The sequence below is a fragment of the Phaethon aethereus genome (genome assembly GCF_964289735.1).
Source record: "Phaethon aethereus genome assembly, chromosome: 1".
Taxonomy (NCBI): Eukaryota; Metazoa; Chordata; class Aves; order Phaethontiformes; family Phaethontidae; genus Phaethon; species Phaethon aethereus.
The window spans coordinates 45,359,703-45,373,150 of NC_138575.1; the positions used below are offsets into that span (position 1 = coordinate 45,359,703).

Below are 13,448 nucleotides of genomic sequence, written 5' to 3' on the forward strand. Positions count from 1 at the left end.
GTGAATACTTGGGATTGAGTTACACTGGTTGAAAAGAAGAAGTAACAACAGCATGGAGGCAGAAAAGGAGGAGGAAGGAAAACCATGCTGCTGCCCACCTTCCTTAGCTAATTCCTCCCCAAGACGACGTGATCACAACCACTAGCTCACCATCCCTCCTGCCTTGTGCCAAGAGCAGCATTGCTATATTTGGCTACAGTAGCACCAGAAATTCTGATTTTTAACTGCTGCTTTCTACTTCAGCAGAAGTTATGAGTATGGACCTAATTTAACAAGGTTATTTTCCTCCAACAGCCACAGGTTGGCATTTATGTCAGCAAAATTTAAACCAAGATCAATTCTTTCACCATGATTGAATAGGTGTTAGCATAGACATAATCACTACATCACAGAACTTGTTTGTAATTATCTTATGCCATAATATAGTGACCAAATCTCTCTACGAAGCAACATCTCTATCACAGTGCAGCTTTTAGCGTCACCCAGTAGTGCTGAACTCAGTCTGACCCCTTGTTCGATATCAGCAAGCTGCAATCCATGGCAGTTGTTTACCTGTCCGGTCCACTTTGAACTTCGTTGAAAACATACTTCTTCCGAAAGAAACTCTAACTCTTTATTCAAATTTGATAAAGCAGTACCTCATCTGTAATCAAGAGGTTTCAAGTAATTCCTTTTCTATACTTTTTTCCTGTCATACCTGCCATTTATTAAAAAACCTACATTCTCGTGTCTTAGTGTCTGAATTGTAGCCAAATAACTTGCTCTCATCAATGCATGCAGCTTTATGTCTTTAGAGGTACCACACTATATTTACACAGATTTCAGAAGAATTCTAGCAGCTTTTATCCTGCCTCAGTCAGGGATAAGACTAGAAAAACACACACAAGTTAGGAACGTTTGCCCTGAAATGACATAGTTTAGGATATCCAACAAAAGACACAGCTCTAAGAATAAGTATGTCATAAGATGCTTTAGTGTCATTAGAAAGTCTACTCATGTGGCAGACTAGGGTCAAACTCATAATAGAGAAAAATGCTTAAGTAAAGGCTGAAAGGAAGTAAAAACTGGGATGCAGAGGGTAACAACCCACACCCATGTTTTCTCCTAGAAAACAACACTCAAAACCAACTTACTGTGAATTAAATTATTTTTGTATCAGATACCTGGATAAATACTATAGTCAATATTTAATGGCACTAATGACTCCATAGATTCCACCATCTAAGAAGAATCTATTGTCGCCTCTCTAAAACAGCAATTTTGAATTAGTTGATGAGGCCCTCACAAGTGACAGTACACCATACTTACCAAGCACTTGCTCAATTCAAAACCTGGTTGCTCATGTATCTAGAGCTGCTCTTCCATGTTCCAGTCATACCTAGAAAATAGGAGTCGATCGGTGGCAATAGGCAGTTACAAGCCATCATCCAGGGAGGACCTGATGTGTTATGTTTCTCGGGAGTGTACCCGAGCTCTCAGGCTTCCATATGTTAACACTCTTCCATATGTCTTCTCTTCCATATGTATCACATGCAACTTCAGAATTCACAGGTAAGGTATCTACTCTAAAATGTTCTCAGGTTACCAATGAGACCAAATGCACATCACTTCTCAAAACAGGATGATTTTTTTAGACGAGCTGCACTTTCAAATTCTTTTTCAGACAAAAATTAAGAGTGCTTTGCGCTTTACATGGGGCATCAGTCCCTTGACTTTTCATTAGACCCAATGAACTGCTACAGATTATTAAAAGAAAAAAGATACTTTCCCCTAAATCATATGTCCCTGAAGAAGATATCTCTGAACTTGAAGGTCTAGTAGATTTACCTGTAGAAGAGCAGAAACACAATATACTTACAAACAAATATTTAGAGTGATAGGTGCAGATGCACACAGTAATGCAATCTGAAGAAGGCAGCTATAGAGCACACACTGTCTTTGTGCATCCTAGAGTGACCAGCTCTCCCAGACTCAGTTGAACAAACAGGATTCAAATCAGTTAGGTCCTATAATTTCCTCTAACTCATCAACCATATGATACTGGGTATTTCTACCAGCCGTTTTTTATCCAAACATCAGATCACAGCTACACAGTAGAAACGATTAAACTCTACCACATAATGACATGATTTTAAAAACGTAATTTAACCATCAACCTAAACAACTTAATTAGTGTTTCATTATTTTTAGGACATATGTACATGCAGCAAAAACATGTTGAAAACATTACACTGCCACAGTACATCTTCATAAAAGAAAATGCCAACTGATCCTAGCTCACCGACCTTCTCCAAGTTTCTCCATTATTTTCTCTAACGGAATATAGCTTTATCCTTGCAGATATCCAATATGAGTTTGGAGGAAGAGGAACTTTTATGTTGCTGATAAAGAATGAGCATCGCACTTGGGGGGGGGGGGGGGGGTGGTGCGCGGGCCAGAATAAGAGACTACCATATTAGCATATTTGCTCTCCCATTAACATTTTTTTCCAATCTGTTCTTCCAGAGAGAAACAAGGCAGCAAATAAAAATCAATTAACTGAAACAATCTTCCAAAGCCTGCAGTGACCTTTTCACAGCTCTCAAAACAAGCATTGCATCTGTATCAGTGTAAGCTTCTAAGAAGTCGGCCATTCTTCTAGAAGAGCTGTTCTTCTTTGGCTGGGAATAAATCTTCTTTCCCTGCTTTTATTTTGTCACGTGGCTTGTTTTATAATACATCCTTCTGAAGACCTCTTCTCATTTCCTGAGTGGGTTGTATCAAGTTTCATCTCTGGTTCTTTTTCCTTTTAATTCTACTCCTCCAGTTAACATTTCCTTGTGTCCTTTGAAGTAACATCTTGAATCCTGACAAAAACGTTTGTTCACCTCGTAGCACCTCTATCAGACCAAATCCCACGTCAGTTTGTGCGTGGTTTACATCAGACCACCAGCTTCACCTTGTCATTCACAAATCCAGACTTGTGATTACCCTCCAAAGATCCATTTCTGAGTGTATCACTAAGAACATCACTTCATACTCAGTTAAAACCACAACTGGGAACAAAGCTAAAGGAGATGGGAGACATCCCTGATGTTTTATCAGTCTGCTTTGCCTAAATAATGTCTTGCTCTTCTAGGATTATTATGGGTTACAGCAAAAGAGTTTAGATTAAAAACACTCCAGTAAGTAATAGCTCTAGATAATCAGGTTATTAAAACTTAGAGAGAAATGGATTAGAAACAACTGCTTTGAAACATATTTTGCGGCACCACCACCCTCAAGTACCGTGGAAAACCATTCAACAGTATCAGCTGGTTCAGCCTCATGAGGTGGGAGATGGAAAGGACTCCACCTCAGCACAGGCCCCACAGCCAGGCTTCTGATCAGAGGTGCAAGCTATGTCTGAAAAGCAATCCACACTTTTTTTTACACCTGCATATCTATGCCAACTGCTGCTGGCAAGCCAGATCAGCTCACCGATCCGAAAGAGAATAAACCCTCCAAACCCCCTGAAGGCTACTCTTACGCTAATAGTTCCCACATTGTTGTGTGATCATTAGATAATGCAAGAGAGGGGGTAAGAGCCTATGGAGGAGGGAAAACCAAGAAGAGAAGAGAACGACTGTCTGTCTCTGCAGTAGTCTCAAATTGGATCACATTAAGCATATTGTGAAACTGCACTGAATTCCCTTTACTAGCTGTTGCCAGATGAGCACTGCTCGGGTCCTTGTACCACGGAATCACTACCACCCGGCACCCGCAGCAGTCCCCGCAAGGCAATTGGAGCTGTAGGTAAACCACTTATCACCAAACATCTATGAATTCAACTACAGGTTTGCAGAGCTGTCTCTCATTCCTCCATACACCAGACAACGATCACTCATTTAGTTGTAATGGACTGTTACTAAAATAGAGAGATCCTGGGACAAGGGCTTGCTGAGGCTTCCGCAAACTAGTTTGGCTGGGTTCATTTTCAGGTGTCTGGAGTCTGGAAAAACAGATGAGCGTCAGCAACAAGGCAGCAGTTACACACAAGCCTTTTAAAGTCTGCTTTAAGTATCAGGGGAAGGAGGGGATACAACATAGGAAATTTTGGAAAGGAAGTGAGGAGGCTCTGACTCTAAGAAGTTATTCTAACTGTAATCATATGCTTCAGCCTTTAAAACTTGTAAAATAAAGAAGGTGTATTTTGAAACTGTGCTAAGTCTTAGGGTCCGTATGTGTAACGAAGTGTATCAAACATGCCTCCCAAACATACCGAGTTGGACCAAACATCCATTTAACATCTAGCCTGTCTCCAAAAGTAAGCACATCTTCAAGGAGAATAAAAATGGGGCAAATACATGCTACTTTTCCTGTAACACCTTTCCAATCTCCAACTACTTGCATGAATATTCTGAACCAGATCCCATTTCTATATATGTATTCTGCATTTGTATTTTCTTAAGTATTCACCCTCGGTGGATTTCTCATCCCTTGAATCTTCGAGAAATTTTAGTATCTACAGCAACATTTGGCAAGCTGTTACTCAGATGCAGTACCCACTGCATGAAGGTATAAAACCTTATTCTTCCCTCAGGAGACATCTCCGTCCCCCTCGGTTGTTTTGCACAAAAGTCTAACTGTCACTGACTTCTATATTATTTTTGTAAAATACTTTTCTTACACTTGCTGGAAGATGCACCTTCTTTCATTCTAGGCAAAATGAAAAAGCATTCCTAGTGAAGTAGTAAAACTGTATTGTAGCCTCAATATAATTGCAAACAAGCTTCAAAATACATCAAGCACACACTCACAACTAGGCATGGTACAAAGCCCACAACAAAGAACATTTTTAACACAAACTTTAATTCTTGAACCAAAAAGAAATTTCTACCATTTCAGATTTATTTTACATTAATCTGGTACAGTACAAAGCAGAGAGTAATAAAAAAGTAAGCATTTTAAAATTTTGCTTCTTCAATGCCACTTTGCACTACTTTTCCTCCTCTATTACATTTTTGCATTCTAAAAAGGAATTTGCTTATTCCCTGATACTGAAATAATAAGCTTTTAAACTGTAGAAGAGATCTATCAGATAAAAAAAAATCATTATATACACTCAAATAGTTTTACAAAGGTAAATTTAAGGGTCCTACCCACTAGATACCATCTTAAAGAATGCACACAAAATTTCTGTTGAAGTCCTCCTGCATTAAAGTTTGGTTCCACATAGCTATAATTTTTCAAAGCATTTGATGCTGACTTTTTAATTCATTCAATTTGTGTAAAGCTTTTGGTATATGAAAAAAATGGAGAATAGAAAAAGAGAATGTGCTTAAAAATCCACCTGTTTTGGCAATTTTGAAGAATTTAAAAAATATTCAGATTACAATTACTTGTAAGCTAATTCACATGATCATAAACTAGATGACCACTAACTTAAGTAGGCAATTCTAAAATTGAACTATTCGAAGGATTCCCAGTAAGTGGAAGCACTCCCAGCATTTACAGATCTCAGAAATGACAGAAACAAAAGGAGCAGTTGCCCTCCAGGGCAGAGGTTTTGCTTGTAAGCACAACTCTCCATCTGCAACAAGCAGACACTTCATTTCACACTAAACTTTGTTCTCTTGCTGTACTTCACCTGAAGTAGGTTTCTACAAGATTAACATTTTTTAAACTGGAAAACGCATTTTTTTTAGAGACGGGAAGCGTATTCAAGAGAAGGTGGTTGTTCCAAAGGAGCAGAAAACTGACATGGGACAGGAGATACTGCTGGGAGAAGATGCCATAGGACTGGTGAACACAGCGGAGGATGACAGGGACAGGGAACACACCTCCAGTGAGAAGCCCATTGGCCACACAGCCCAGTTAACAAAAGCAAAATAAAAACCCCAATGAGTGGGTGCCATGCCACAAATTCACTTAGCCCACAAAGCAATTGGCATAGGACCAGCATCAAAACATGGCTGAAGTGGTGGCTCCCTGAGACACCACGGAGGTTTTTTTGAGAAGCTCCCTCCCACCTACACATCCTGTACTTCTCCCAGATCTCCAGCAAACGGGTGCACTCACTCAGTAATATCTGAGTAGCAGCAGGTGCTACTTAAGAAGAATGTGTACATTAATAGGGCAAGTGAAGGAGAGGATCAGGTGTTCAGTGAAACCACAGCGAGATGGGAAGGTCTCTACACTGACCAAATAGGCAGACACCATTCTCTATTAACTCAGGAGTGACTCCCAGTCATTCCCATTTACTGTACATAATAGGAAATGGGTGTTCGTAGCAAATGGATGGGACACGTAGAAAGAATAGCTGAACTGTGAGGTGGTTGTGTACAGGTACAATCATAAAGCAGTCTGAACAGAAACCTTGCTCACTCTCTAAGACAGTACATTAACCATCCCTAACATAATCCTATGGAGGTCAAACGAGCATCAGGAGAAGAAAAACTATAACAAAGACTGTACATAAAGGTTTGTAGTGATTAAACTGTTTTGTTGTTTTTTTAATTTTGAAAGCAGAACCAGGGTTTTGCATCATATTAACAGATCTGCAAACTTCAACACACCATTCAGTTATATTTCATACTCAAACCCTAGTGATACATCATGCAAGAGCTATCATGCAACGTTAACAGAACTTCTGCTCTCCTTCCCCCTCTTTAAGCCCAGGAAGTGATGTACACACATACATGAAGAATGTTAAGGCTGAACGGTGAACATAGTCAACACAGAGAGGACATGCTTAGTGCTAGAAAGTCCCTAAATTACCTTCTAAACATAAGAATGCATTTCATAACAGTGTATCTCTACCTCCTAGCTCTGTTGCTTTCTTAGACATAATTTTAGATTTTGAGACATGAAAACCTGAAATAATTAAAGTATGCTATCATGCCACACTTTTCGTATGAATTGTAAAAATATAAGCATTGTAAACAAAACCAATATATTACCTAAATTTGCATATTTGGAGGATTTTAGAAATTGTGCTATTTCAAGAGAAGTAAATGCCAGCTATTTACATCTGAAGGAAGCCCTAAGAAGACTTAAGATGGCAGCAGAGGAAGCAGAAATAGGCTGCTGAGTCTCCAATTTGAGAAGTTCTACAAAGCTGTGCAACAGGCAGCAGCTCCCTTCCACAAACCAGAAAATTTAGCGTTAAAAATGAAACATACCAGATTCGACTACAAACACAAACACACACTCTCATGCTTCCCAAGGAAGATGAATCCTCACTAAAGCAGATGCCGGACCCAGCATGTACTATGGGCCAAATAAAAACAAAATTTCTAACCTCTGGTAGTTTATTGTTACCATCCTTTTGTCTTCCCCCAGTTTTGCCTCAGCTGCAAATTCTGCTGACAGTTTTGTAAATTATTTGAAGTTAAGCTCCTGAAGAAGCAGTTTGAAGAAAATCTAAACTCTATGGGTCTCATCAGATATCAATATTGCTCCATTCAGGTCAGGTTACTCTTCTCAGCTCTATGTGGAAATTTGTTTCAACAGCTTATCTTCAAAACTCCTTCCACCTTAAAAACACTGCTCTTCCAACAGCTTAGATGTCCCACATCCACGGGATTATACTCCAATAATCTCATTTATTTAAAGGGTATCAATAGTGAATATACAGACTGGTCCTGTCCCAGTCTGAGAGAATAAAAACCAGATGACAGTCTTCAGCGATATTATCGATTTCAGATACTCAAGTCATAGTGAAAAACTGTCTTGTGGACAAGGGACATTGCTCTGTCTTTCCCTGAACATCTGCCCACATTAGGCTGCAATGCGAAACCAAGAACACTTATTCAACTTTTTCCTAATGTGGAAAAAAGGCAGGTGTTTTTCCTCCACTAAGCTGAAGAAAGGCTTATATTATCTCAGTTTGTAGGGAAATTCTTGTCTTAGTACAGCCCACAAGTAAACACTTCCAGCATACATGCAAGGGAAATTACAGCATCAAACAGCTACATAGAATAGAAAGGCAGGTTTCAGAAGTTAGGGGTCACACAGTGTCATGGTTCTAAACAGGACATGCAAAGCACTTCACTCTATGAACACCCAAAAAAATATTTTCCCAGTGAAAACAATATACAAAAGTGTCTTCAGAATTCTTCCTTTCTCTTAAGATTCAAGCAATTAAACCTCTCAAACTCACAGAACACAACATCAATAAACCATTCCCTAAACTTACAATTTCCATCTTTTACCACTGTAATTAGTATAGAAACACAATTACATGATAAAATACTATTTATATTTTACAGAATCACAGAATCCCTAGGGTTGGACAGGACTTTCAAGATCATCAAGTCCAACCATTAATCCAGCACCACTGTGTCCCCTAAACCATGCCCTGAAGCGCCACATCCACACATTTTTTGAACACTTCCAGAGATGGCGACTCCACCACCTCCCTGGGCAGCCTGTTCCAATGCCTGACCACCCTCTCGGTGAAGAACTTTTTCCTAATATCCAAAGACCAAGTCTTAGACTGGATCAGATATCACACTGAGTTTAGCAGAATAATGAAGTTTGTGTTTAACCAAAGGGTCTTTAGAAAGACAATATTACCTTCTTTACTGCAAGAAAGTGTGCTGACAACATATGCCACACATTTTGTCAAATCAGTCATTGCTTCAGGTTAAAACAGGCAACCTCTGGCAAAATTTTGTTTTAGCATATTTTCAGTGGCCCTCAACAGGCTTCAATAACAACAACAAAACCACTCCTGGAATTTAGTACTAAGTTTTAACTAATACCGTAACAGGCATCTAACTTCAACTGTAAGACTTTGCTCCACAGCCAAAATAATTACCAAAACTCCCCACACCTGAACAACAGAAGATTCAAGACTGCAAATACAATTGCTAAATTAATCTCCTACACATAAGACTTACTGCAGGATAATATTTCAGAGTACTAATAAAATGTAAATTGGAAATTTTTCCCCGTGCCTCCCCCCATAACAACCTTTCTACAAAAACAAATAATTTTTAAAAAAAACACTTGACAGTCATGAACAGTCTTAAATGTTTGTATCTTACAGCTACCTAAAATACCATGTAAGAAAGCTAGAAACAGTTATATACACAGCACACTTCACTGCTAACACACAATATAAAAGCATTCTCTCTCACTACATGTCCCAGAGGCAACTAAAAAGACAATTTATGAATGCCATCTGCTTCTAGTGCCCCTCTAACAATGTATTAGCAAAATACATGTATGACAAAAATAGAGGAAAAAGCCTTACTCTGCTATATCAAGATATCCACAGGAAGCAGCTGCATGTAGAGGTATCCAGCCTTCATTATCTGGTTGATTAATATTTGCTCCATTTTCCACCAGAAATTTCACCATATCTACGTTATCATCTATACAAGCCTATAAAGAAAGAAAGATTTAAGAAATAAGTTCATATTAAAGCTGTTCTACAATACTGTGCATCTTTAAGCAACATCTTCAGGAAAAAAGGTAAGTATTTTCAAGCCTGATGAAGGAGTAGGGTCTGTTTGTTTGGGTTTGACAGCAAGACAGGAGGAATTTGAGAGAAAAGCAGCAGGTCTTACAGATTCGTAAAAAAACCCTTAAAAAAACAAATTCAAAGTTTAGCAAAGCCAATGAATATGAACACCTCAGGTAAATTTGTTCCGGTTTTCTGAGAAGCGTTTTCTGAGAAGCCATTTACAAGCCCCACTGCCACCTTGTTCTTCAGTACAAGGTGGTTCCCTTTATGAAGCCCCCAGGCCCTCGCTCCACCCCAGGCCCAGCTTACTGCTGGTGTGGCTATTGCAATTGAATAAACAGCTACACCATGAAGTAGAATTGTGACCAAGGGATGGGGAGCAGTTCGGAAAACAATACCGTAACGTGGTTCTAATTGCTAAGCAGTACAGCAGGGGATGCTACGTTGCATTTCAACACTCCCCTGCTGTTTTCTACCCACACCATACACCTTTTAGCAGTCTATTAATCACTGCTGCTTATAAACTTACTTGAGGATCAATTTGGCACAATGCAAAGATATTTTCTTTGCACATCTCTTAATTATCAAGCAAACAGTGTTGCAGAACTACTGCTATTCTCCAGATCTCCATCTTGACTGGCTCCTATTTTGCCTTTCTTCTCTGCGTTTGAGTATTTTTCTCACAGGGTGCTCAGTGAGTTTTCTTGCCAGCTTCCACACTGCTGCCCTTAAAAGGGCAGAGCAACAGAGAAAAGTCCCTCTGCATTTCAGGACAGCGAGGACTCAAAACAGCTAGACCCCACAAGACTGGTATTAATTTTTTAGCTTAATAAAATCAACAATACTACATAACCAGAAGGCTGAAATGAGAACTTTTACTGCCGGGCTCCTAAATCCTTCTAGAGAATTATGCCTCTAATTAAATGCAATTAAGGTATAAATTTTACTTTTCAGAATCCTTGTACAATAAAGACTGAAAATTACGTACTGCTTTATTATGGCAAAAAATCTCTGATTTCCTTATTTAAGCAACTGTGCCTTCCAAGACGAACCCCGAAGCTTTCCTCCATTCTGTAGTGCTGAGGCAACAGCTACACCGTGAGGGAGATGTGTTGCTGCCCCATTTAACCAGACAAACAAAACCAGCAACAAATTATCCCTCTTTGACCCCATTTGCTTTACTTAGGTACAAACTTAAAGTTTTGTTTAGAACGTAACACAGAACTGTTTTAACAACGAGTCTCATCTGGACTCGTTCATCCATAAACTTGCAGCTAGACTGCAACTAGACTGCAGTACACCGCTTGCATTATTTGCTTTTCAATTAAAAACAAACAAAAAAAAACATTCTTGAGTGAAAACATTCATAAACCTTCGTACCTTTTCAGGTATTCTTGAAAACTGCCTTCCTAAAGGACTTTTTGAATTATCTTTTTAGTCATATCCATCCCTAAAATTAGCAGTTCTTTTAATAAAATAATTTATGAACATATTCCAACAATAAAGACTACAGATTCCTCAAGCAAATTGTCTTCAATTTCTTCCACTTATCATCAGTGTACCACACTTATATGCTAGTAACAAGCTCTGAAAGGAAAGAATTGCCTCTCTTTGCAAGGCATTTTGTTACTTACATGAAAACAAATTAAATGCAAAACACCATAACTCAGTTCAGGAGGAAAACAAATTCAAGAAACAATTGTTTACACTTAACACAAACATTAACCTAGCCATATTTCATACATGCCATATATCCAGTTTTTCTGGATATCCAATTTGCCTGACCACTGATATCCTACGTATATCATAATATTCACCAATTTATTACAAGGAAAATAAATTTATATCACAAAACTTTTAAATTGCTTATACATTTTTAAAGATAGATCTTTTAGTATTACATTTCAATATGCTGCATACTCATGTATCTTAAAATCCTCTAAAATTCATACTCTGTGAAAAAAAGATATCTTAAAATTGATCAGCGCTATTAGGGAAAAAAAACCAAACAATAAACAAAAAACCCCCAGACCATCTGGTTGTGACAGAACTCAACACAGAACAATCCTTGCCCATTTTTCAAGTATACATAAGAAAAACTGGCAAGACATACTCATAAAACTACTGTTGCTAAGTGAATCAAAAGCTTACATATGCAGCACATTAAAAGACATATGACTAAGTGGCTAAAAATATTTGACCAAATTTGGGCAGTTTATTGTGCCATACATGGAAAGAATCAGGAGAGCTCAAATACACTTCTCATATATTATCAGAGACCGCACATTCATGACAAGCAAAGATAAACAATCTATGAGAGTATATATATTAGGATGATAGAAGAGTAACTATTAAGATAATACAAGAATTTACTTGCATATGCAAATGGGAAAGTACTGACATTACTAGCGATCACATTTGTGAGGTTTAAATAATGTTCTTCATAACTGATTACACAATCTGAACAACGGTTCTAACAATTTCATTATGAGACAACAGAAGCCACAGAAGCTGAAGTTGATGAAATGGAAGACAGTTGTATAATTTAAAAAATAAAACCTTTGAGCTTCCTTAAACAAAGATTGCTTAAAAATGAGCCTTGTACCTGAAATATGTTATAGAAAACCCACTGTGGCCTCCAAGAAGGTTATTACCTATCTTAAGGTGAAGAAAGGCAAATGCAATTGATCCTATTGCTGAAGAACATGTATATGACACATCCTTGTCCCTTTTTTCCGCTTACCAGCACCACAGGCAGGTGTCTGACAGACCTTATCACTCTCAGCACTTTCCATATGAACAACACCTCTGACTATCAGCAGGTACCTTGAGTCAGAAAGCCAAGAAACAAATGCTATAGAAGAAATTTTATCTCAGTTTTTCCATTTCTATTCCAATTGTCATTGCGCTATCTTCGTAGTCACTTCTAAAAGCAGTATTTATCAAGTGCCAGAAGTGCCTCTGTTATTAAAGACTGACATCTCAACCCCAAAAGGAAAGTTTGTCAGAACAGCATGATAAACTTTAAGCAACAGCCTCCAAAAAGTCTGCCCTTCTAGACCTTAGCCTAAAAGTACTACAAAGGAAAAAGCAACGTACATGCAAGATGTAAGTAACAAAGAGTTCCACTGATGTTACAGTGACTCAATAAAATAAATTCCCATGACTACATTTGTCCCACTCCCCGCACAGGGGATAGATAGCCACGAGCTTTCCTCTTCCACATCTGCTACAAACTTTCTAGGATTAATCTCGGTTCTTGGCATTCATCTCCCCGTCCCATTCTCTCCCTTCACAGTCCTTAATTCCCACCGAGAGCCTCAGTTACCACGTAGTGAAACAACAGGTCGTTCTAAAGCTCTTTCGGAATGCTTGCTGACCACCACATCTGTAGAGAACACACACCAGCCAGCTCCTGAGGGGAGCATGGGAGCTCATACTCAAGCTTCCCTTCATCCCATGAACTGGTTCTGTTTCTCAACGCCGTTCCCAGCCTCCACAAACTGGTAGAAAGGCAGCATTTCTGCATGAAGCACTCATTACTCTGCCAAATTTGATAGAAGTTAGCCAACGGGCCCCAAACAGAACAACAGCTGGACAGTGCAATCATATAAACCTTGTTTCCTTTGGGAACTAATTTAGCAACTAGGCTAATTAGTCATAAAGGAAGCAAAACAAAGCAAAGTTGATAATGCAAAGTCTGGTTACCTTTTCTGATAAGAACAGAGATGAAATCTCAAAGGAAGTATATTAAGACCCAGGAAAGGAAACTGCTTTCTATTTGTACAACAACCTGAATCCTGGACTGCGAAGAGCAGGCTCCCACACAGACCAACCCTAGGTAGGTCCCACTCGTCCTGGAAACAACACACCTGTGTTAAGCAAAACAACATTTTAAACTTTTCCCAGAAATACTTTCTGATCACTCAGGAGGGGATAACCAGATGCCTGCTGAACATGCTAGATTTTAACCATGTTCACTATGACTTCATATCCCAGTGTTAAGTGGCATGTG

At 38.8% G+C, this 13,448-nt stretch overlaps 1 protein-coding gene across 3 annotated transcripts in view; it reads right to left on the reverse strand.

Moving 5' to 3' along the window:
- The window catches only part of PPP1R12A (protein phosphatase 1 regulatory subunit 12A), a gene marked incomplete at both ends in the record, with an annotated part of 126,321 nt that overhangs the window by 71,202 nt on the left and 41,671 nt on the right, over positions 1 to 13,448 (reverse strand). For all 3 annotated transcript variants that reach the window (XM_082013938.1, XM_082013937.1, XM_082013936.1), the window contains one exon: positions 9,221 to 9,351. In XM_082013938.1, coding sequence (XP_081870064.1) covers positions 9,221 to 9,351 — 131 coding nt within the window. The remainder of the gene's footprint in view (positions 1 to 9,220; positions 9,352 to 13,448) is intronic.